The sequence below is a fragment of the Zea mays genome, chromosome 7 (genome assembly GCF_902167145.1).
Source record: "Zea mays cultivar B73 chromosome 7, Zm-B73-REFERENCE-NAM-5.0, whole genome shotgun sequence".
NCBI classification, from domain to species: Eukaryota; Viridiplantae; Streptophyta; class Magnoliopsida; order Poales; family Poaceae; genus Zea; species Zea mays.
In genome coordinates this window covers 146,186,090-146,211,222 of record NC_050102.1, presented here as the reverse complement: position 1 = coordinate 146,211,222, position 25,133 = coordinate 146,186,090, and the positions used below count along the sequence as shown (strand labels likewise).

The window sequence follows — 25,133 nt, the reverse complement described above, 5'->3', positions numbered from 1 at the left end:
GCAAGGGCTCGGACGGTCTTTGCTTTTCCTCCGGACAGTCCATAGCACAGACTTGGATTTTTGCATTGGTTCTGGCCGAGTGACATCCTCGTGTCGCGGACGGTCCGCCGCAAGGGCCCGGACGGTCCGCGCTTGGCCTGTTTTTCCAAAAAGCTTCTCCTGTCCGGAATAATCTACGGTATTCCGGACAGTCGATTTAGTATAGATATAGATGAACCTTTGGCACCTGTAGAACATATAATCTAGAGCAAACTAGTTAGTCCAATTGTTTGTGTTGGGCGATTCAACCACCAAAATTAATTAGGGACTAGGTGTAAGCCTAATTCCCTTTCAGTTTGTACGTGGGGCCGACGGTGATGACCCCGTTGGGGCCCGGCATCTTGAGCTTCAGGTAGGTGTAGTTGGGGACGGCCATGAACTTCGCGTAGCATGGCCTCCCTAACACGGCGTGGTAGGTTCCTCGGAACCCGACCACTTCGAACGTCAGGGTCTCCCTTCGGAAGTTGGAGGGTGTCCCGAAGCAGACTGGGAGGTCGAGTCGCCCGAGGGGCTGGACGCGCTTCCCAGGGATGATCCCGTGGAAGGGCGCAGCGCCTGCTCGGACGGTGGACGGATCGACGCGCAGGAGCTTGAGGGTCTCGGCGTAGATGATGTTGAGGCAGCTGCCCCCGTCCATCAGGACTTTGGTGAGCCTGACATCGCCGACAACGGGGTCGACGACGAGCGGGTATTTCCCCGGGCTCGGCACATGGTCGGGGTGGTCGGCTCGGTCGAAAGTGATGGGCTTATCGGACCAGTCTAGGTAGACTGGCGCCGCCACCTTCAACGAGCAGACCTCCCGGCGCTCTTGCTTGCGGTGCCGAGCCGAGGCATTCGCCGCATGCCCTCCGTAGATCATGAAGCAGTCGCGGACCTCGGGGAACCCCCCTGCTGGGTGTTCTTCGTTCTTGTCGTCGTCGTGGGCCCTGCCACCCTCGGCGGGTGGCCCGGCCCTGTGGAAATGACGCCGAAGCATAACGCACTCCTCGAGGGTGTGCTTGACGGGCCCCTGATGGTAGGGGCACGGCTCCTTGAGCATCTTGTCGAAGAGGTTTGCACCTCCGGGGGGCTTCCGAGGGTTCTTATACTCGGCGGCGGCGACAAGGTCCGCGTCGGCGGCGTCGCGTTTCGATTGCGACTTCTTCTTGCCTTTCTTCTTGGCGCCGCGCGGAGCAGACGTCTCGGGAGCTTCTTCCGACGGGCGGCCCTGGGGCTGCTTGTCCTTTCGGAAGATAGCCTCGACCGCCTCCTGGCCGGAGGCGAACTTGGTGGCGATGTCCATCAGCTCGCTCGCCCTGGTGGGGGTTTTGTGACCCAGCTTGCTCACCAGGTCGCGGCAAGTGGTGCCGGCGAGGAACGCGCCGATGACATCCGAGTCGGTGATGTTGGGCAGCTCGGTGCGCTGCTTCGAGAATCGCCGGATGTAGTCCCGGAGCGACTCTCTCGGCTGTTGCCGGCAGCTTCGAAGGTCCCAGGAATTCCCGGGGCGCACGTATGTGCCCTGGAAATTGCCAGCGAAGGCTTGGACCAAGTCGTCCCAGTTGGAAATCTGCCCCGGAGGCAGGTGCTCCAACCAGGCACGAGCAGTGTCGGAGAGGAACAGGGGGAGGTTGCGGATGATGAGGTTGTCGTCGTCCGTTCCACCCAGTTGGCAGGCAAGGCGGTAGTCCGCGAGCCACAGCTCCGGTCTCGTCTCCCCCGAGTACTTTACGATAGTAGTCGGGGGTCGGAACCGGGTCGGGAATGGCGCCCGTCGGATGGCCCGACTGAAAGCCTGCGGACCGGGTGGTTCGGGCGAAGGACTCCGATCCTCCCCGCTGTCGTAACGTCCCCCACGCCTGGGGTGATAGCCTCGGCGCACCCTTTCGTCGAGGTGAGCCCGACGGTCGCGTCGATGGTGCTCGTTGCCGAGGTGGCCCGGGGCCGCAGGCGCGGTGTTGCGCGTGCGCCCGGTGTAGACCGAGGCTTCCCGCATGAATCGGGAAGTCGCGGCATGAGGTTCCGAGGGATATCCTTGCCTTCGGGATGCAGTGCTCTCGGCCCGCCGGGCCGCGGCGCCTTCCAGGAGATTCTTGAGTTCTCCCTGGATCCGCCGACCCTCAGTGGTTGACGGCTCCGGCATCGCGCGGATGAGCATTGCTGCGGTTGCCAGGTTCTGACCGACCCCGCTGGATGCGGGCGGCGGCCTGATCCTGTCGTCGTTGGCGACGCGGTGCTGGAGACCTTGGGGCAGATGACGTATTTCTCCGGCCAGGGGTTGGCCCACCCATGCCTGTCCGACGTCCCGACGGATCGGCTCAAGCGCTCCCGTTCCCTCGTTGAGCCTGGCCTACGCCTCGCGGACTTGCTCGAGTTGTGGGTCGTAACCCCCCGCCGGAGCGGGGACCACAGCTAGCTCCCGTGGGATGTCGGCGCGAGGCACCGGCCTAGGGAGATCACCACCCTCCGGCATGCCAAGATGGTTGCCTTCGGTGGGATTCCCTAGCTCGATGTGGAAACATTCGCGGCTTGGGCCGCAGCTCTCGTCGCCAAGGCTGCGGCTTGCATCGGAACAGTCGGACAGACAGTAGTCACATGCGGCCATGAAGTCCCGCACGGCACTGGGGTTGCCAAGTCCGGAGAAATCCCAACCGATGCTGGGGTCGTCATCTTCCTCGGACCCAGAGGGCCCGTAGGTCGAGACGTCCGTCAGTCGGTCCCAAGGCGATCGCTTACAGAACCTCAGTGGGGTTGCACTCGCCTCAATGAGGGCGCCCGCCAAAACGAGGTCGTTTGGCGGGTTGAGGCCGAGTCGAAATGACGCAAGATGGGAGTTAGTCGTTACCTTTGGGTCGACGAGGAGCGACGTAGTCACATCAGGGACTGGTTGCGCCGTCATCTCTGGTTCGAGGGCGACGTCCTGCAGGCTTTCCGCGAGCGCGCCGGCGTCGTCTTCTTGCTCGGGGTCGTCGTGCCGCGGGGGGACGGCGCTTGCCTCCGTCTTGAACGCGAGGTCGATGTCCGGCGTGCCTTCCGTCGGGGCGTCGGGGGCGTCGATTCGCTCAACGGCCGGCGAAGCGCGGCCTCCCGTCTGGCCTTGACGGCCCCGCCTCCTCCTCCGTTGGCGGGGGAGAGAACGGAGCGAGCCCGAATGTTGCTTTTCCACCACGCGGGGTAGACGTCGTCGATTCCGCCGCCGGCGGGCGGGTTGTCGGCCGCCATTGTCGTGGTCGCTCGGCGGTGGAAGAAGTATCATGTCGTAGCTGCCGTCGAAGGACATGAACTCGAGAGCCCCGAAACGAAGCACCGTCCCGGGCCGGAGAGGTTGCTGGAGACTGCCCATCTGGAGCTTGACGGGGAGCTATTCGTCAGCACGCAGCAGGCCCCTACCTGGCGCGCCAACTGTCGGCGTTTCGAGACAGGGGGGTCCCTAAGCCGACGAGTGAGTGTGCTGCGTGCCCCAGCCCAGATGGGTCGAGCGCGTGGGCGAGCGCGGAGGGGGGAGAGGCGAGGCGGCCGGAGCCGAGCGTGAGAGAGGTGGAAGTCCCGCGGCCTTCGTGTTCGTCCCGCGCCCAGGTCAGGTGCGCTTGCAGTAGGGGGGTTACAAGCGTCCACGCGGGTGAGGGAAGCGAGCGGCCCCAAGAGAGCGCCTGTCCCGTCCTCGGTCCCGCGCGGCCAACCTTCTCTGAGAAGGCCCTGGTCCTTCCTTTTATAGTTGTAAGGAGAGGATCCAGGTGTACAATGGGGATGTAGCAGAGTGCTACGTGTCTAGCGGAGGGAGAGCTAGTGCCCTAGGTACATGCCGATGTGGCAGCCGGAGAGATCTGGGCATCCTGCTGGCGTGATGTCGTGGCTATCGGAGGTGCGACGGAGCCTGATGGAGGGACAGCTGTTGGAGCGGTCGAGTCCCTGCTGACGTTGTCCTGCTGTCGTAAGAGAGCTGGGGGCCGCCGTCGTCATAGAGCTCGTGGAGCGCCATCATTGCCCCTCTGGCGGAGCTGGCCGGACGAGACGCCGGTCTTGTTCTCCGTGACCCGAGTCGATTCGGGGTAGGATGATGATGACGTTTCCTGTTGACGTGGCGGTCTGTGCTCTAGGCAGGGCGACGTGGGGTTTCCTCCGAAGCCGAGGTTGAGTCTTGTCTTCAGTTGCCGTGGCCGAGCCCGAGCCAGGGGGTCGGGCGAGGCGGAAGTCGTCCGGCCGAGGCCAGGGCGGAGTCCGAGCCCTGGGGTCGGGCGAGGCGGAGTTTCGTCGTCTTCCGGGTCTTAGCCCGAGTCCGAGCCCTGGGGTCGGGCGGAGCGGAGTTCGCCGTCTTCCGGGTCTTAGCCCGAGTCCGAGCCCTGGGGTCGGGCGGAGCGGAGTTCGCCGTCTTCCGGGTCTTAGCCCGAGTCCGAGCCCTGGGGTCGGGCGGAGCGGAGTTCGCCGTCTTCCGGGTCTTAGCCCGAGTCTGAGCCCTGGGGTCGGGCGGAGCGGAGTTCGCCGTCTTCCGGGTCTTAGCCCGAGTCCGAGCCCTGGGGTCGGGCGGAGCGGAGTTCGCCGTCTTCCGGGTCTTAGCCCGAGTCCGAGCCCTGGGGTCGGGCGGAGCGGAGTTCGCCGTCTTCCGGGTCTTAGCCCGAGTCCGAGCCCTGGGGTCGGGCGGAGCGGAGTTCGCCGTCTTCCGGGTCTTAGCCCGAGTCCGAGCCCTGGGGTCGGGCGGAGCGGAGTTCGCCGTCTTCCGGGTCTTAGCCCGAGTCCGAGCCCTGGGGTCGGGCGGAGCGGAGTTCGCCGTGGTGCCTTTGGCAAGGCCTAATTGCCCGTCAGACTCACTCTGTCGAGTGGCACTGCAGTCGGAGTGGCGCAGGCGGCGCTGCCCTTCTGTCAGACTGGCCAGTGGAGCGGTGGAGTGACGGCGGTCACCTCGGCTCTGCCGGGGGCGCGTGTCAGGATAGAGGTGTCAGGCCACCTTTGCGTTAAATGCCCCTGCAATTTGGTCAGTCGGTGTGGTGATTTAGTCAAGGTTGCTTCTGAGCGAAGCCAAGGCCTTGGGCAAGCCGGTGATGTGTCCGCCATAAAAAGGGGGCCTCGGGCGAGACGGAAGTCTCTCGAGGTCGGCTGCCTTCGGCCGAGGCTAGGCTCGGGTGAAGCGCGATCGAGTCACTCGTGTGGACTGATCCCTGACTTAATCGTGCCCATCAGGCCTTTGCAGCTTTATGCTGATGGGGGTTACCAGCTGAGAATTAGGCGTCTTGAGGGTACCCCTAATTATGGTCCCCGACATAGATGGATCATCAAGCTCGTTGATCTTCCTTGAGCCTTCGATCATGCACTCAAAACTTACAAAATGCCCGATTACTTCCTCGGGGGTCATTTTAGTATATCTAGGATTACCACGAATTAATTGAACTTGAGTGGGGTTAAGGAAAATGAGAGATCTTAGAATAACCTTAACCATTTCGTGGTCGTCCCACTTGACGCTCCCGAGGTTGCGCACTTAGTTCACCAAAGTCTTGAGCCGGTTGTACATGTGTTGTGGCTCTTCCCCTTTGCGAAGTCGGAACCGACCGAGCTCCCCCTCGATCGTTTCCCGCTTGGTGATCTTTGTGAGCTCATCTCCCTCGTGCGCGGTTTTGAGCACATCCCAAACCTCCTTTGCACTCTTCAACCCTTGAACTTTGTTATACTCCTCTCTACTTAAAGAGGCGAGGAGTATTGTTGTCGCTTGAGAGTTGAAGTGCTCGATTTGGGCCACCTCATCCTCATCATAATTCTTGTCCCCTACGGATGGTACCTGTGCACCAAACTCAACAACATCCCATATACTTTTGTGGAGTGAGGTTTAAATGAAATCGCATTAAATCACTCCACCTAGCATAATCTTCACCATCAAAAGTTGGTGGTTTGTCTAATGGGACGGAAAGTAAAGGTGCATGTTTAGAAATGCGAGGATAGTGTAGGGGGATCTTACTAAACTTCTTACGCTCTTGACGTTTAGAAGTTACGGAGGGTGCATCGGAGTCGGAGGTTGATGTTGATGAAGTGTCGGTCTCGTAGTAGACCACCTTCCTCATCCTCTTTTGCTTGTCCCCACTCCGACGCGGCTTGTGGGAAGAAGATTTTTCCTTCTTCTCTTTGTGGTGAGAAGAAGATTTCTTCTCCTTCCCTTTGTTGGAGGAGATCTTCTTCTTCTCCTTCCTCTTGGTGCGGGATTCTTCCGATGAAGTGCTCCCGTGGCTTGTAGTGGGCTTTTCGCCGGTCTCCATCTCCTTCTTGGCGTGATCTCCCGACATCACTTCGAGCGGTTAGGCTCTAATGAAGCACCGGGCTCTGATACCAATTGAAAGTCGCCTAGAGGGGGGGTGAATAGGGCGAAACTGAAATTTTCAAATATAAACACAACTACAAGCCAGGTTAGCGTTAGAAATATAAACGAGTCCGCGAGAGAGGGAGCAAAACAAATCGCAAGCAAATGAAGAGTGTGACACGCGGATTTGTTTTACCGAGGTTCGGTTTTTGCAAACCTACTCCTCGTTGAGGAGGCCACAAAGGCCGGGTCTCTTTCAACCCTTCCCTCTCTCAATCGGTCCCTCGGACCGAGTGAGCTTCTCTTCTCAAATCACTTGGGAATCAAATTTCCCGCAAGGGCCACCACACAATTGGTGCCTCTTGCCTCAATTACAAGTGAGTGTTTGATCACAAAAAGGAATCAAGAAAGAAGGAAGCAATCCAAGTGCAAGAGCTCGAAAGAACACAAGCAAATCTCTCTCTCTAGTCACTAGGGCGTTGTGTGGAATATGGAGAGGATTTGATCTCTTTGGTGTGTCTAGAATTGAATGCTAGAGCTCTTGTAGTAGTTGGGAAGTAGAGAACTTGGATACACTGAATGGTGGGGTGGTTGGGGTATTTATAGCCCCAACCACCAAATATGACCGTTGGCTGGGCTGTCTGTTCGATGGCGCACCGGACAGTCCGGTGCACACCGGACAGTCCGGTGCACACCGGACAGTCCGGTGCCCCCGCCACGTCACCAGTGCCGTTGGAAATCGACCGTTGGAGTTCTGACTTCTGGGCCCGCCTTGATGTCCGGTGGTGCACCGGACAGGTACTGTAGAGTGTCCGGTGCGCCAGCATGGGCGTGCCTGATCTCTGCGCGCGCTGGCGCGCAATAAATGCGCCGCAGGTAGCCGTTGGCGCCTGAAGTAGTCGTTGCCCCGTAGATGCACCGGACAGTCCGGTGCACACCGGACAGTCCGGTGAATTATAGCGGAGCGGCTGGAGTGAAAACCCGAGGCTGGCGAGTTCCTGAGGACGACCTCCCTTGGAGCACCGGACACTGTCCGGTGTACACCGGACAGTCCGGTGAATTATAGCGGAGTGGCCTCTGGAAATTCCAGAAGGTGGCGAGTTCGAGTTGGAGTCCTCTGGTGCACCGGACATGTCCGGTGGTGCACCGGACACTGTCCGGTGGCACACCGGACAGTCCGGTGTGCCAGACCAGAGGTGCCTTCGGTTGCCCCTTTGCTCTTTTGTTGAACCCAACTCTTGGTCTTTTTATTGGCTAAGTGTGAACCTTTAGCACCTGTATAACTTAACCACTAGAGCAAACTAGTTAGTCCAAAGATTTGTGTTGGGCAATTCAACCACCAAAATTATTTAGGAACTAGGTGTAAGCCTAATTCCCTTTCACCCCCTTTTGAATGTCGCCGAGGATGGTGTTCACGGGGTGATCTCGTTAGATTGCTTGGTGGACTCTTGGGTGTGGCGGTTTTGGAACTTGTTCATCTTCCTCATCTTGATCATGGGCATCTCCCCCTTGATCATTGCTCTCCTCTTGAGGTGGCTCAACTTCTTGATCTTCTCCTTCATCATTTTGAGCCTCATCCTCATCTTGAGTTGGTGGGGATGCTTGTGTGGAGGAAGATGGTTGATCTTGTGCTTGTGGAGGCTCTTCGGATTCCTTAGGACACACATCCCCAATGGACATGTTCCTTAGCGCGACGCACGGAGCCTCTTCATCATCTAGTTCATCAAGATCAACTTGCTCTACTTGAGAGCCGTTAGTCTCATCAAACACAATGTCACAAGAAACTTCAACTAGTCCAGAGGACTTGTTAAAGATTCTATATGCCCTTGTGTTTGAATCATATCCTAGTAAAAAGCCTTCTACAACCTTAGGAGCAAATTTAGATTTTCTACCTCTTTTGACAAGAATAAAACATTTGCTACCAAAGACTCTAAAATATTAAACATTGGGCTTTTTACCGGTTAGGAGTTCATACGATGTCTTCTTGAGGATTCGGTGTAGATACAACCGGTTGATGGTGTAGCATGCGGTGTTGACCGCCTCCGCCCAAAACCGATCCGAAGTCTTGTACTCATCAAGCATGGTTCTTGCCATGTCCAATAGAGTTCGATTCTTCCTCTCCACTACACCATTTTGTTGTGGCGTGTAGGGAGAAGAGAACTCATGCTTGATGCCCTCCTCCTCAAGTAAGCCTTCAATTTGTGAGTTCTTGAACTCCGTCCTATTGTCGCTTCTTATTTTCTTAATCCTTAAGCCGAACTCGTTTTGAGCCCGTCTCAAGAATCCCTTTAAGGTCTCTTGGGTATGAGATTTTTCCTGCAAAAAGAACACCCAAGTGAAGCGAGAATAGTCATCCACAATAACTAGACAGTACTTACTCCCGCCGATGCTTATGTAAGCTATCGGGCCGAATAGGTCCATGTGTAGGAGCTCGAGTGGCCTGTTAGTTGTTATGATGTTCTTATGTGGATGATGAACACCAACTTGCTTTCCTGCCTGACATGCGCTACAAATCCTGTCTTTCTCAAAATGAACATTTGTTAGTCCCAAAATGTGTTCTCCCTTTAGAAGCTTGTGAAGATTCTTCATTCCAACATGTGCTAGTCAGCAATGCCAGAGCCAGCCCATGTTAGTCTTAGCAATTAAGCAAGTGTCGAGTTCAGCTCTATCAAAATCTACTAAGTATAGCTGACCCTCTAACACTCCCTTAAATGCTATTGAATCATCACTTCTTCTAAAGACAGTAACACCTTTATCTGTAAAAAGACAGTTGTAACCCATTTTACATAATTGCAAAACTGAAAGCAAGTTGTAATCTAAAGAATCTACAAGAAAAACATTTGAAATAGAATGGTCAGGTGATATAGCTATTTTACCCAATCCTTTGACCAAACCTTGATTTCCATCCCCGAATGTGATAGCTCGTTGGGGATCTTGGTTTTTCTCGTAGGAGGAGAACATCTTCTTCTCCCCTGTCATATGGTTTGTGCACCCGCTATCGATGATCCAACTTGAGCCCCCGGATGCATAAACCTAAAAAACAAGTTTAGTTCTTGATTTTAGGTACCCAAACGGTCTTGGGTCCTTTGACATTAGATACAAGAACTTTGGGTACCCAAACACAAGTCCTTGACCCCTTGTGGTTGCCCCCAACATACTTGGCAACTACCTTGCCAGATTTGTTAGTTAAAACATAGGATGCATCAAAAGTCTTAAATGCAATGTTGGAATCATTTGATGCAATAGGAGTTTTCTTCTTAGGCAATTTAGCACGGTTTGATTGCCTAAAGCTAGATGTCTCACCCTTATACATAAAAGCATGATTAGGGCCAGAGTGAGACTTCCTAGAGTGAATTCTCCTAATCTTGCTCTCGGGATAACCGGCAGGGTACAAAATGTAACCCTCGTTATCCTGAGGCATGGGAGCCTTGCCCTTTACAAAGTTAGACAATCTCTTAGGAGGGGCATTAAGTTTGACATTGTCCCTCTTTTGGAAGCCAATGCCATCCTTGATGCTAGGACGTCTCCCACTATAGAGCATGCTTCTAGTAAATTTAAAATTTTCATTTTCTAAGTCATGCTCATTAATTTTAGCATTAAGTTGAGTTATGTGATCATTTTGTTTCTTAATTAAAGCTAGGTGATCATGAATAGCATCAACATTAATGTCTCTACATCTAATACAAATGGAAATATGTTCAACAGTAGATGTAGATGGTTTGCGAGATTTTAGTTCAACAATCTTAACATGTAATATGTCATTTTCACTTCTAAGATTGGATATGGTAACATTGCAAACATCTAAGTCCTTAGCCTTAGCAATTAGTTTTTCATTATCACTTCTAAGGCTAGCAAGAGAAACATTTAATTCTTCAATCTTAGCAAGTAATTTAACATTATCATCTCTAAGATTGGGAATTGAAGCATCACAAGCATTTGAATCAACCTTAGCAATTAAACTAGCATTCTCATTTCTAAGGTTGGTAATTATATCATTACAAGTGCTTAGCTCACTAGATAATTTTTCATATTTTTCTACTTCTAGAGCATAAGCATTCTTAACCTTAACGTGCTTCTTGTTTTCTTTAATTAAGAAGTCCTCTTGAGAGTCCAAGAGGTCATCCTTCTCATGAATAGCACTAATTAATTCATTTAATTTTTCCTTTTGTTGCATGTTGAGGTTGGCAAAAAGGGTGCGCAAATTATCTTCCTCATCACTAGCATTATCTTCATCACTAGAGGTTTCATACTTAGTGGAGGATTTTGATTTTACCTTCTTCTTTTTGCCGTCCTTTGCCATGAGGCACTTGTGGCCGACGTTGGGGAAGAGGAGGCCCTTGGTGACGGCGATGTTGGCGGCGTCCTCGTCGAAGGAGGAGTCAGTGGAGCTCTCGTCGGAGTCTCACTCGCGGCACACATGGGCATCGCCGCCCCTCTTCTTGTGGTACCTCTTCTTTTCTTCCTCTTGCCCTTCTTGTCGTCCCCCCTGTCACTGTCACTAGATAGTGGACATTTTGCAATAAAATGATCGGGCTTACCACACTTGTAGCACACTTTCTTGGAGCGGGGCTTGTAATCCTTCCCCCTCCTTTGCTTGAGGATTTGGCGGAAGCTCTTGATGATGAGCGCCATTTCCTCGTTGTCGAGCTTAGAGGCGTCGATGGGTTGTCTACTTGATGTAGACTCCTCCTTTTTCTCCTCCATTGCCTTGAATGCGACCGGTTGTGCTTCGGGCGTGGAGGGGCCATCTAGCTCGATGATTTTCTTTGAGCCTTTGATCATCAACTCAAAGCTCACAAAATTTCCTATTACTTCCTCGGGAGTCATTAGTGTATATCTAGGATTACCACGAATTAATTGAACTTGCGTAGGGTTAAGAAAAACAAGTGACCTAAGAATAACTTTAACCATTTCATGGTCATCCCATTTCGTGCTCCCGAGGTTGCGCACTTGGTTCACCAAGGTCTTCAAGCGGTTGTACATGGCTTGAGGGTCCTCGCCTTGGTTGAGTCAGAACCGACCGAGCTCCCCCTCGATCGTCTCCCGCTTGGTGATTTTGGTCACCTCATCTCCTTCGTGCGCGGTCTTGAGTACGTCCCAAATATCCTTGGCGCTCTTTAATCCTTGCACCTTGTTATACTCCTCTCGACTTAGAGAGGCGAGGAGTATAGTGGTGGCTTGAGAGTTGAAGTGTCGGATTTGGGCGACCTCGTCCGAATCATAGTCTTCATCCCCCGGTGATGGTACCTATACTCCAATCTCAACAACATCCCAAATGCTAGTGTGGAGTGAGGTTAGATGATGCCTCATTTTATCACTCCACATATTATAATCTTCACCATCAAACATGGGTGGTTTGCCTAATGGGATGGAAAGTAATGGAGTACGTTTGGAAATACGAGGATAGCTTAGGGGAATCTTACTAAACTTCTTGCGCTCATGGCGCTTAGAAGTTACGGACGGCGTGTCAGAGCCGGAGGTGGATGGCGACGAAGAGTCGGTCTCGTAGTAGACCACCTTCCTCATCTTCTTCTTCTTGTCACCGCTCCGCCCCGACTTGTTGTGTGAAGGGGATCCCTTCACCTTGTTGGCGAACTCCCCGGATGGAGCCTTCCCATGGCTTTTGGCGGGCTTCTCACCGGTCCCGAACTCCCTCTTAGCGGATGTTCCCGACATCACTTCGAGCGGTTAGGCTCTAATGAAGCACCGGGCTCTGATACCAATTGAAAGTCGCCTAGAGGGGGGTGAATAGGGCGAATCTGAAATTTATAAGCTTAAGCACAACTACAAGTCAGGTTAGCGTAAGAAATATAAACGAGTCCGAGAGAGAGGGTGAGAAACAAATCACGGGCAAATAAAGAGTGAGACACGATGATTTGTTTTACCGAGGTTCGGTTCTTGCAAACCTACTCCCCGTTGAGGTGGTCACAAAGACCGGGTCTCTTTCAACCCTTTCCCTCTCTCAAACGGTCACTTAGACCGAGTGAGCTTCTCTTCTCAATCAAACGGAACACAAAGTTCCCGCAAGGACCACCACACAATTGGTGTCTCTTGCCTTGGTTACAATTGAGTTTGATCACAAGAAAGAATGAGAAAGAAAAGAAGCAATCCAAGCGCAAGAGCTCAAATGAACACAAATGTCGCTCTCTCTAGTCACTATTTGATTTGGAGTGATTCCGGACTTGAGAGAGGATTTGATCTCTTTGGTTGTGTCTAGAATTGAATGTTATAGCTCTTGTAATGTGTTGAAGGTGGAAAACTTGGATGCCATTGAATGTGGGGTGGTTGGGGTATTTATAGCCCCAACCACCAAAATATGGTCGTTGGAAGACTGCTGTCGCATGGCGCACCGGACAGTCCGGTGCGCCACCGGACACTGTTCAGTGCGCCAAGCATGTCAGCAGGCCGTTGGGGTTCGACCGTTGGAGCTCTGACAGATGGGGCCTCTGGGATGTCCGGTGGTGCACCGGACAGGTCCTGTAGACTGTCCGGTGCGCCAACTGCGCGTGTTCTGTCCTCTGCGCGTGCAGGCGTGCATTAAATGCGTTGCAGTCGACCGTTGCGCGCGAAGTAGCCGTTGCTCCGCTGGCACACTGGACAGTCTGGTGTGACACCGGACACTGTCCGGTGCTTCACCGGACAGTCGGGTGAATTATAGCGGAGCGGCCTCCCATTTTCCCGAAGGTGGCAAGTTCAGCTTCGAGTTCCCTGGTGCACCGGACACTGTCCGGTGGCACACCGGACAGTCCAGTGCGCCAGACCAGGGTGCCTTTGGGATGTCTTTTGCTCACTTCATTTGAACCCATCTTTGGTCTTTTTATTGGCTTGTTGTAAACCTTTAGCACCTGTAAAACTTATAGACTAGAGCAAACTAGTTAGTCCAATTATTTGTGTTGGGCAATTCAACCACCAAAATCAATTAGGAAATAGGTGTAAGCCTAATTCCCTTTCATGTATAAATATACAACTAGATATAAATAAAAGGGAAAACCAAACCCCCCTTCTCCCTCCCTTCCCGGCCTGCTCAACCGAGCAGCCCATCTCGGCGCTGCATCCCACCCCGCCCCGCGCACCCTCACGCGGCCTAGCGCCATGGCCCGTTGCGCGTGTGGCCTAGCTCGACGTCGTGGCCCACCTCCACAGTAGCCCCCTCGCGCCGCACTAGCCACGCGCGTGCGTGCGTGGGCAGGCGCCGGGTTCTTCTCCAACCACCCCGTCCCACGCCCACATCCCTCTACCTTGCCGTTTTTCTCCCTTGGACGCCAGTTGCGCTACTCTCTCTCCCCCACGCCCTCGTCCTCACCGCCAAGTGTCTGATGCCCTGCTGCCTCGCCGTACGCCCGCGTGACCGCTGAGGTGAGCCTTCCCCTCCTCCTTCTCCCTCTTCCTTGGCGGAATCGGCCTGCCCGCGTCTCCCCCCCCCTCGTGGTGCGGCCTCCGTGGCTCGCAGCCGGCGCAACCCGACGTGATCGACGCGTGTGTGAATCATCTAGACCCCCTAGTGATGTTTTGACAATTAATGATAATATAAGGTGATATCTCTATATATACGTATATCGATACAGTGATATAGAGATAATTAAATATATACTAGAGGTGGTTACCATTCAGCAAGTACAATCAAACAAGACCTTATCCACAGGGGTGGACCGAGAGGGGGGGGGGGGGGGGCAAAGTGGGCCATGTCTACCCCTCAATTTTCTCTCTTATATATCTACTATTCATTTAGTGTTAGTATAGAGAAAAATTAAAAATTTAGGTCCGTTGAAGTTTTCTGTTTACATAACTGTAGATGATACTGTTTGTAAAGTAGGGCTTAAAATAGAGGATAAGATAGGGAATCTGATAGAGATGGCCTAAAGTTTCAATTTTATAATGAGATGATATTAGACTGGTGTTAGGTTGTTATTGAAATTTTAGAACACGATCCTTGACCCATAGAATCAACCTGAGATCATCGGCCCATTAGACTCAACATATCAAATTCATAATATTCTCGTCCCATAGATGTATAATTCCCTTTTTAAAGTGTCGACCAACAACCCATGACCCCTCTCCTCAATCCAATCGATCCAGAAACATTTTGACTATGGCCCAGTCCCATTCTTATCGACACCGCCTGATGCAATCCGCTTCGATGTCTCATTCCTTATGTCGCGACACTGCACAACCCCAACCCTTGCCGGTGCCCCTGCCTCGCTCGTCATCCTCATGATGCTAGCTAGCTCAACATGTCTGATCTCGTTCGTCGCGATGATGTGACCCGTCCTTGGAGGTCAGCGAGCTTGTCGAACCAACGAGCCCTATCTCTCAACTAGAGATGTTCCTTGACCCACCCCTTTCTCGGCACACTTGCCCATCGAAAAGATCAATATTCGACAAGGTACACCCATTTTTTTATTAGGCCAGTAAGAACTTAACAGTATGTTTACTTCTTTTGTTTATTTATTTTTTTTTGAATTTATATCATGTATTGATATAAAACTTGAATTCAATGCAACACTAGTTTTAAAATCCGTTGCTTGATTTGTCATGTGGTTTTTTGGTCTCCCATAAATTTTCGTTATGCGTCCGCCACTGGTTGGCCACCATCGAGGCCTCGACCTCCATGGGAGCCAGCTCGAAAGACGAGGGGCCGAGGGAGGTCAGTCGAGGAGCGCCGAACCAAGACAGGCCAAAGCCATTGCAGTGCAGTGCGCAGCCCATCATTTCTTCCTTCCATGTCACAGGGGAAAAAAGGAGAGGCAAGAATCCAAAGCAGCCGTACAGTACACCCCTCCATGGCAGGCATGCCCCGCCTCTCTCCTCCTTTCCCTGCAGCCGCAGTCACAGCTGTGAGTCTGTGACCTGTCCAGTTCAATCGCTTCAGCGTTCACAAGCGCGTTCAACACTCCTTTCCCCTCTCCACCTCGCAAGCTTGCTCACTTTTGTCTCTGTAGTCCTCAGCTACCTCGTGCGGTCTGGGACTCTGGGGACATCGTTGCCGTTCCCGGGCTCGGCAGCCGCAATGCTTGCGCAGGTGCTCCTCGTGCACCTCCTCCTCCTCCTCCCCGCCACGTACTCAGCCGACCACCACCGCCATTACCGGGGCAGAAGGTCGCTGCACGAGCCGCTGTTCCCTCTGGAGAGCACGCCCGCGCTGCCGCCGCCACCGCCCGCGCCGTTTTTCCCGTTCTTGCCAGGCGCCGCGGCGCCACCGACGCCGGAGGTTGGCTCGGCCTCCGCCCCGGCGGACACCGGTGCGGCTGACGCGTCATCGTCCTCCTCGTCGCCGCACCCCACGGCGCCGGCCAACATTTCGTCCTTGGCCGCGCTGCCCGTCTCCCGCGCCGCGCCGCTCCGGTCCTTCCTCTCCTCCCACCGCCTCCTCACCGTCCTCGTCCTGGTCGTCGCCGTTGCTGCGGCCGTGCTCACCGCCGCGCTCGTCTACATCCTCGCCCGCCGCCAACGTCGTCACCCTCCCAAGGCGGAACCTGCAGTACACACAAAGCCCTCCTCGCTTGCACAGGCCAACCCCGTGGTCTACGATGGTGGCGACCAGCGTGGGCGGGGCTCGACGGCCACCGTCTCCAGCACCAGCTCGCCGGAGCTCAGGCCGATGCCGCCTTTGCCACGGCAGTTCCAGCAGACGCGGATGAACTTGCCGACGCCGTCGTGCTCAAAATTCGTTCTTGACGCCGGAACAGGAGGTAAGCGAGCATCTGAGGGTCCTCCTCCGCCGCCGCCTCCTCCACCACCGCCGCCTCCAATGCCGCCGGTGAAAGGCAAGGGCGGCGCCACAGCAGCAGCAGCTCCTCCGGCGCCGCCGCCTCTGCCGCGAGCCGGCAACGGCAGCGGCTGGTTGCCCCGGCGGCACTCTGAGCGCCCAACGACCACGGTGATCAGGGCCTCGGCGAACGCAGTTCACCCGGAAGAGTCTCCAGAGCGCGCCCCGTCAGAGAAACAAGCGGACGCCGACGCGGCTGCTCTGCCGAAGCTGAAGCCGTTGCACTGGGACAAGGTGCGCGCGAGCTCTGGGCGACCGACGGTGTGGGATCAGCTGAAGGCGAGCTCCTTCCGGTGAGGCCATGTCCGTCCTTGCGTATTGCATTGCTTGCACTCGGCTAGAGCCACTTCACTGCCATGATAACTTAACGTGCTTCAACTGTTTGCACACGCGAATAGAGTGAACGAAGAGATGATCGAGACATTGTTCGTCTCAAATTCGACACGGAGGTCGTCGAAGAGCGGAACCAAGGGGCCGAATTCCAGTCTGTGCAGCCAGGAGAACAAGGTCCTCGACCCAAAGAAATCACAGAACATTGCCATAATGCTGAGGGCGCGCAATGCGACCAAGGAAGAAGTGTGTAAGGCACTCCTAGATGGTGAGTACACCGACTTGAGAGAATCCTAATACATCTATCACTATGTAAAATTTCGTAAAAAAAAAACTATCGCTCTGTAAACAAGCATCCACAGAACGTTTCCTATGACTGTTCACTATTCAGCTTCCTGAGCATTTGCTTGTACTGCCACTGTTGGGAAGCAGGGCAGGCAGAGAGCCTTGGGACCGAGCTCTTGGAGATGCTGCTGAAGATGGCGCCTAGCAGGGAAGAGGAGATTAGGTTGAAAGAGTACAGGGAGGATGCCGTGTCTAAACTTGGCCCCGCTGAGAGCTTCCTCAAGGCAGTGCTCGCGATTCCATTTGCTTTCAAGAGAGTGGAAGCGATGCTGTACATCGCCAACTTCGATTTAGAGGTTGACTACCTCAAAGCCTCCTACAAAACTCTTGAGGTAAGGCATTCTTTCAGTTCACTTACTTCCCTACACCATGGCAGTATGTTTGTCTTGATGGGTAAATGAACGCCTTGGGGACAGATTGACAGTCTTATGAATGAGCAAACCAATTTGTGTTTCAGAATTATGTACTTAGGAATTTATCAACAAAGTGTAAATCTCATTTGCATAATACAAGAAACGCATGTTCAAAACTCAGCCTGATATCCTGTTTATTTGGAAGAAAAAGAAAGTAGCATAGACAAATCGCTGACATTCGTTGCCATTCATTTCAGGCAGCATGCGAAGAGCTTCAGGGCAGCAGGCTGTTCCACAAGATACTAGACGCGGTCCTGAAGACCGGCAACCGCATGAACACCGGCACGAACCGCGGGAACGCGCACGCCTTCAAGCTGGACGCGCTCCTCAAGCTGGTCGACGTGAAGGGCGCCGACGGCAGGACGACCCTCCTGCACTTCGTCCTCGAAGAGATCGTCAAGTCCGAAGGAGGCAACGTTGTAGCCATCGCCACCGGCCAGACGTCTGACCAGGCGAGCGCCCTCGCGGACGATGGTCTGCAGCGCAAGAAGCTGGTCGGCCTGAAAACCGTGGCGAGCCTCGGCGGCGAGCTGAGCAGCGTCAAGAAGGCGGCGGCGATGGACCCCGACGCTCTGGCCAGCTGCGCGGCCAAGCTCTCCTCCGGCGTCAGGAAGGTCGGCGAGGTCCTGCGCCTGAACCGGCAGGTTCTCGGCCCCGAGGACGGGTTCCGCGCCTCCGTCGGCGCGTTCCTGAGCAAGGCAGAGGCCGAGATCGCCGGGGCGCAGGCGCAGGAGCGCCGCGCCCTCGCCCTCGTCAGGGAGACGACCGGGTTCTTCCACGGCGACTCGGCCAAGGAGGAAGGCCACCCGCTGCGGATCTTCGTCGTGGTGCGCGACTTCCTCGCGGCCCTCGATCGCGCCTGCAACGACGTTGCGAAGATGAATGATGGGCGGGCGGCGGCGGCCGGTGGGTCTGGGTCGTGGCGGCGGGCGAGGAACGCTCCGGTGTTTGACGCCGTGCGACCCTCTGGCTCGTCGGCGTCATCCTAGCCGTTGGGATGCAGCGCTGATTTGTTTGTCTGACAGGGATCTGCGTCTTGTTGTCTAGAAGAACAGCAGAGCAGGGCAGGGCAGGCTCAGACGTAGTAGGACCGTAATATACTACTACTAAATATTTTGTACCTGGAGCAGAAGATAGTCTGTAGAGTAAGTGAAGCCTAATGATTCAGCGTGATGAACATCGTCCTGCCAAAGGCCTACCAAAGGTAGAGTGGCATTGTACATGACTCTGCTGGTGCCTGAGAGTTGCTGTTGGGTGAGAGCTTTTGAGCAACTGATGATCAAGCTCAGTCTCATGTTAAGAAGTACTCTCTCATTTGTTTTAGACTATATATATATATATATATATATATATATTCATTAGTTAATCTATACATATAGTTTGTGTATATTTTTATATTTATTATGGTTCGAACCAACGTGGACAGAAAAAAGAAGAAAAGAGAGCTAGAAAAAACTATAATTTAGAACGTAGGAGAGCAGGTTGATAAAGAGAATTGTACAAGTTCAGGCCCCGTTAGGAACAAAGTTTTTGAAAACCATAATCTTTTAAAATAGTACAGTATACTTTAGTCATGACAATACCGTAATTTAAAATATATAGTTTTCAATTGAGGTCTAAACCTAAATTTAGAATACTCTAAAACAACTACAGTATTTATAATATTCAGTTTCAAAAATAGATATTTTAGCTACTTTACCAAACAACTTTGTGTATATAATACTACAGTCCAAAACTATGAAAAAACTTTACCCCAAACACACCCTTAACCTTGCTCTGCTTTGAGGGTCCGGTTCTGAAAGAATTCATCGCTGCAATAATAACCCATCTCTGCTTTTCACGTAGTACTAGTTTTTATCTTACTTTATACTTTTCGAGCAGCTAATAAGCTTTAATCGCATGATGAAACGAGCGCACTTGCTGAACTGACCGCAAAAGACGCATAAAGCGAATTGGTCATCTCGACGTGCTCCACCGACAAGACCGTTTGTTAATGCATAAAGGCAATTGGGAAGAAGAAGAACGGCCGTTGCAAGTAAAAATAAATTAACAGCAGGAAGTGCTTTCTCAAAAGAACATTTTGAGTCTCGAGGAGTATGTTATTACTTATTAGAGTAGTATGGTGCCTGTGTGTTGCTACAGTTTTTCTTTGTTCATATACGAAGGAGTATTACTATGGTCTTTCTTTGTTCATATACAAAGGAGCATTGCTCAATCAAAATCACATCAACTTTCAAATTGTCGTTGTAAGATTGGTAGAAAGCATAAATATTTTATAGCAAGTAGACATGTGCATTCTGGCTTTTACATGTTGAATTTATGGACATCTACTATATATGAGATTGCTCAACCTATCCGAGCATGTAAATGGAAAACAACTTCTTGCAATCATCGATTAAGAGATTCAAGTATACACCACACTCCACTACACTAATATTCTTAGCAGCATCAATTGAACATAATCACAAAAGGATTGGCAAGAAAATGCAGAGTAAGATAACATTCTTGGTAGGCATAGAACATAATCTTACTAGAAAAAATATATTGTTTTATTGTTGTCCTCTTCATTTTATTTTTCTTTCTTCTTGCTCTGTTGTTCAGTCAGTCTCTCATCCCCATAAACCAGTTCTAGATAGTAGTACGAAAGGCATTTTCCTCTTCACACTCTTGGTTGCTGCCTTGGCCCCTCCTCAACCCTGTTTTACTTGACTTCAGCTTTGACAATATATTAGTCACTAAGCATTTATTTTCCAACTTGGCAATGTTGACAACATGCAGAAGAGAAAAGGCATAACCTCTGCACCATGGTTTAGCCAACCATTAGCATTTATGTATTCAAACATCATAGCTCATATCTTGGTAAGCACCACTTTCTGGTTATATTTATCATGAAAATTGAGCATTATTGTGTGTTAAAATACGCGAACACACAAACAATAATGATATAATGCTCTAAAGCTAAAGCCATAAAAAGGTACTCAATGTCTTCAAAATTAATTTCATAGTTATCATAGTTGTTCGTCTTAAGGTCCTTGAAAATACATAATATTGACAGTACAAAATTCATGAAGTGCTCAATACCACCAACAATATATTGGTAAGAAAAATTGTTCTATAATTACATTGTTAATTGTACTCCCATAATCCATATCCAAATTCCACCCACGAGTCATATTTCATAAGCACAAAAGCCGTTCTATAATTACATTGTTAATGATACTTCCATAATCCATATCCAAATTCCACACACGAGACATATATCATAAGCACAAGGGGAGAAAGAAATTTCAGATAACATATAATTTCAAATGACAGATAATGCCATGTTCATGAATCTTGATAACAGCAACAACATGACACGACATTAAAGTATCATCTGCAGCACATGACAAGAATTGCATGATCCACGCTTCCACATGTCAAACCAGAGTATAGTGGTGTCAAAAGGGCAGAAAACAAGAAAAGGAGGATATGAGAACAAATAATGAGCATAGAAGAACAATATTGTTATTGAGTGTTGTTTGCGCAGGTCCTCAATTTATTGAACCATATCATTGCCTCAGAACTTGCAGATTGACATGTCTAACTGAACTCTTGTATCATGAAAACAAAGAGAAGACTCATTTGTAGCTAATACAATGCTTCATCCATAAGGCCTAATTGTTGACAAGAACTAAGCTTAAGAGAGAGAACAAATGACCAAATTGTCTTTGCACGAGCAAATAATTATACTATAATAAATTAGAAGTACTTTAATTTTGTATATACGATAATATAGATAGGGACCTCTATACGTATGTCCGCCAACATAAAATCGATACCTAATTGAACCTACCAATATAATTTCAGGCAGGGACCTCTATACTATAATAAATCAGAAGTACTGCCAATTCAAGAGCTAAAACGACTACTATTTTGAAACGGAGGGAGTATATCAATGAGAATAAAATTTATGATTAGACAAATATACATGTGTAAAATAAGTAGGTGCATATACATGCGCAGAAGTAGTACTTCATAACTCATTTAAGATGTGTCTAATCATTGTAAATGAGAAGGAAAATGGATACAGACTGTGAAACTGACTTAAAAAAGAAATTGTAGTTGCAGAAAGAAGTTTTAAATGCATACCTATCTTGTAGTGATGGCTTTTATTTGGAGTTATAAGATGTTCGGGTGTCAGAAAGACATTAGCCCATAACCCCAACAAATACAATAAGGAGGTATTAAATTTAAGGGAAACTTGATGGCCAGTGAAAACACATGCATCTATTGTATGGTATATTACAACCACCTAATCTCTTACACATCATTAAGTAAAGTAGTAGTAGTTATATTGTGAGATGAAAATACCTGAGAAAATGGCTTTATATTGTGAATCGTAGAAATTGGTACTTCATGAACAATAAAGACAAGAAAACTGACCTCTGGCTTGACTTTTTATTAAACAGTTTCAGGTTGACATACAATTATGAGATCAGAGTTTGCATTGTCAAGACCATTGTTGTGAATGAGAACAGTAGGATGCCCAGAGGGACCGATGATGCTTGACCTGCATCTTGGTGTTGTCCTTGATGATCACGTCGTGGACGTGGATGCCCATGGGTCCGATGACAGCCGTGGTAGGACGGACTACATCTGCTCCCGCTCCGCCGCCGCGGTAGCCGGCCCGTCCAGCTCCTCCTCCTTAAGTTGAGTGAAGGGTATTTTCAAGATCCCAATGTCTTCTAGTACTTCAACTATATCACATTAATAAAATAGGTGTTGCACACTGAACTTCATCTAGTATAGGAACAACAAACATCACTATAATATGTAAAATTCGTGTTACAAAAATATCACAGTAACACTAATATTGTATTGACGATATAAATATGTAATATTATATAAATACGTCGACTCAAATAAAATGAACTAATATGGAACAAACATTATAATATCGCACAAATTATTTCTAAAGGCTCAATATAAAATTTTGAATGGTAGGCAAATATATTGACAACCGTAGACTAATCTAATATTTTTTAGCGATATTGATAAGTATCTGTTGTATGTACCATGTAGCTAGGTTTGTTCTTCGGCCCTCACCTAGGATTTTAGTGAATGGGACAACAGACAACAACTGGTTAGAAGTCAAATCCACAAATATTAAATTCTCAATCACATATAGGGTAGTAACGGGCTATAAATTTTACACTATAAAATTAAGGTTCGGATCGGATTAGAACCAGGTTCTATTTCTATTCATTTTTGAACTAAAATTAATTAAGGGCTCAAACAAATTGTGAAGAGACAATTCCATTTCCACCCCTAATCACATCCCACGAGTCATCACCATTCAAGTGCAGGTCGCCAAGATGATAGTTGAGTGATGAGATCACAACACATGACTCCCCGGGCCCAAAAGCCCAGTCAAACCTTGACATCACAACAAGTCACCAAATTGTCTCCAGGAATTCACCAGCAAGGGAGATCACAAACCAACACTTGGTCACATGAATGAATGCCCTCAAGACAGACAACTTGTGTGATGTAGAGGCCAAGCAAAGCTGATAAAAGCATAACGCTATGCCTTCTAGCTACAGCTAGGAAGCAAGGCTCTGACCTGTTAGAATTAGAAAAATATTTAATAGCAATAAGCACAACAAATGAGGCATCATTTTGCTTTTCAGGTACTACACCACAGGGACAGAGGAAAACAAAAAAGGGTTATTATGCACATGATTACACCTGCAAACCTCATATCAATCTATCACTATTCCCTCAGCACCGGAGATCATGATCAAGGTTAAGTTCGATCTTCTGTGGCGGGCACTCTCAACCTTAGCCATGAAAAGATTGTACACTGGTCTATGGTCAGAGAAGCGAGACTCTTCGCAAATGTAGGACGATTGCAAGAGGCCACAGAATGTGATCGCACCTTCAATAAGATAGAATAAACGACACATCAGGGAGTTCCTTGGAGAGTAACTTGATGGAGGATGCAGTTCTTGTGGATGCCAGGGGCAGAAGAAATCATCAAGCACGTGTCCTCCGATTTTCTTTGGGCCGCACACCAGAGTAACAATCCGAGTTGAATGAGTATTTATATGTCGGAGGAAAATAAATCATGCCTTCTTTCCATCCCTGGAAAACGCACTCGCATCTTTGCTCTATCTGAAGCTGTTTAAAACAAGTAATTTCAAACATGGTCCTCACACACCCACACTGATGTAGTGTAAAAGAGCAGTAGCAAACTACCTGATCTTTCTCTAATAGTTGCTTCCAATTATGCATTTTGACAAGGGCTTTAGCTGAGCAATATGATAGGGCCATCAGATAACTCAAACCCCCAAGCCAAATGATACGGCTACAATTAGGATAAGAAGTATCCAATTAGTGCCAGTTCTCCGTTGCTACTACATCATTGTACATAGGAGTAGCATTGCCTCAGGGAAAAAAGAGCATCGACGCATACTCATGCTCAAGAATCGTTTATGGTGACTTGACATCAGTGGCACCACGGACCTGTGGAAATCTAGACTTTTCTTAGAATTCCATAACATCAGATTTCCACCGTAGCTCATCTCCCTCCTTTTCACCAGAGATCAGATGTCAACATATAAAACAAAAGGTTGTGTGGTGCAACGACATGCTTATGAATATAGAACTCTGCAGAAAAAACAAAAGCATGTTCAGTAGTCTATATTGTAGTAACAACGGAGAAAAAAATCAAAGCATGCTCAGTAGTCTATACCCTTATAGAATAGTAGAGATATAGGAGAAAGATTCAGCAGCACAGGGAAACCTTTGCATCCTGCATGATGCTATAGGACGAACACGTACTGCTAACATGGATAGATCGAAGTGGGTTATGATGGGGGAGATGGATTGCAAAAAGACCTCCCAAATCTTTGCCATGCCTGCCTTTTCCCCCAATAGCAACAGCAACAACAGCTTCTTCACATACCTTGGGGTGTTCCTGGCCACCATCTCATTGGGGTTGAGCTCGTAGAAGACGCTGAGCATGCCCGACGCCTCCTGCTGCTGCTGCCCGATCTCTTCCTGCAGCAGCTTGATCCTCTCCAGCAGCTCCTTCATGTAGTCGATCGTGTCCCCCAGGATTGACGTCCAGTCCATCTGCGCACCACCACACATATTTCACATCTCATCAGCCCAACCGCCATATATAGATATAGAGGGATTGCTTCTTTGTTTATTCTTTGCAAATGTCCTTTCTTGGCCGACAAGACACAAGAGCGAGGAAAAAGGAGAGATTTTTAATTTTTTTGTCATTCTCAATCTCACCTTGTTGATCTTGGGCACGACGGACTGTAGCATGGAGAGGCGGCCGTTGAGGCGCTTGCGGCGGCGGCGCTCGGCCATCAGGTTCTTGGACGACATCCCCACGACCCTCTTCTTCTTGGACGCGAGGGCCGGCGGCGGCGCGGCACCAGCACCGAACGCAACGCCACTCTCCTCCAGGTCGGGCTCCACCTTGCAGGCCTCGAGGCCCGCAGCGTCGTCTACCAGTGCTGCCGACGCCACCTTGGGCTTGACGACGTCAAGGAACCCCATCTCTACTGAAGGCCAGAACAACGGCAGTGCGTCCCGAGGGGCGGAGCCGGCCGCGGGGACTCTCTGCTGAAGAGATCGTCCAGCGTGAGAGACGCCCGACGATCGGCCGCGGCGGGAGCGGCGCCACAGGCAGGGCGGACGGGTGCGCGGCGCAGCAGCAACAACCGTCGTTCTCGAGCCGGTGTGTGGGGCTGGTGAAGGAGCAGCAGGCGCGCTTCTACATCATGCGCTGTTGTGTGACCATGCTCGTCTGAAGGCTGATTAGCGGGGGGACGAAGACGGAGCGTGCGCGGCGTGGTGGCAGCGAGATTAGCGGGGGAGGGGAGGGCGGAGCCGTGGTGAAGGGGTGGACGCCCTCCTTACCCTCTTAAGAGTAGTAGAGATGTTATTATACGCAACATGTCATCCCGTAATTAAAAAAAAT

The 25,133-nt window shown here is 50.6% G+C and overlaps 1 protein-coding gene and 1 pseudogene across 1 annotated transcript; one reads left to right on the top strand and one right to left on the bottom strand.

The window, feature by feature from the left end:
• The first annotated feature begins 15,004 nt into the window (after positions 1 to 15,004).
• Positions 15,005 to 18,453, top strand: LOC100279401 (uncharacterized). Its single transcript, NM_001152413.2, has 4 exons — positions 15,005 to 16,357; positions 16,463 to 16,662; positions 16,827 to 17,071; positions 17,350 to 18,453. Exons 1-4 carry the CDS (start codon positions 15,306 to 15,308, stop codon positions 18,139 to 18,141), a joined length of 2,289 nt encoding a protein of 762 aa, NP_001145885.2. The 5' UTR covers positions 15,005 to 15,305; the 3' UTR covers positions 18,142 to 18,453.
• LOC115066719 (type I inositol polyphosphate 5-phosphatase pseudogene) lies at positions 22,766 to 24,792 on the bottom strand (annotated as a pseudogene).

What these genes read in the sequence shown, in the direction of transcription:
- LOC100279401 (NM_001152413.2), top strand. Translation starts at nt 15,306, where the DNA reads ATGCTTGCGCAGGTGCTCCTCGTGCACCTCCTCCTCCTCCTCCCCGCC. An exon ending in GTGTAAGGCACTCCTAGATG is followed by an intron (nt 16,663 to 16,826) that starts GTGAGTACACCG and finishes GTTGGGAAGCAG; the next exon opens with GGCAGGCAGAGAGCCTTGGG. An exon ending in CCTCCTACAAAACTCTTGAG is followed by an intron (nt 17,072 to 17,349) that starts GTAAGGCATTCT and finishes CATTCATTTCAG; the next exon opens with GCAGCATGCGAAGAGCTTCA.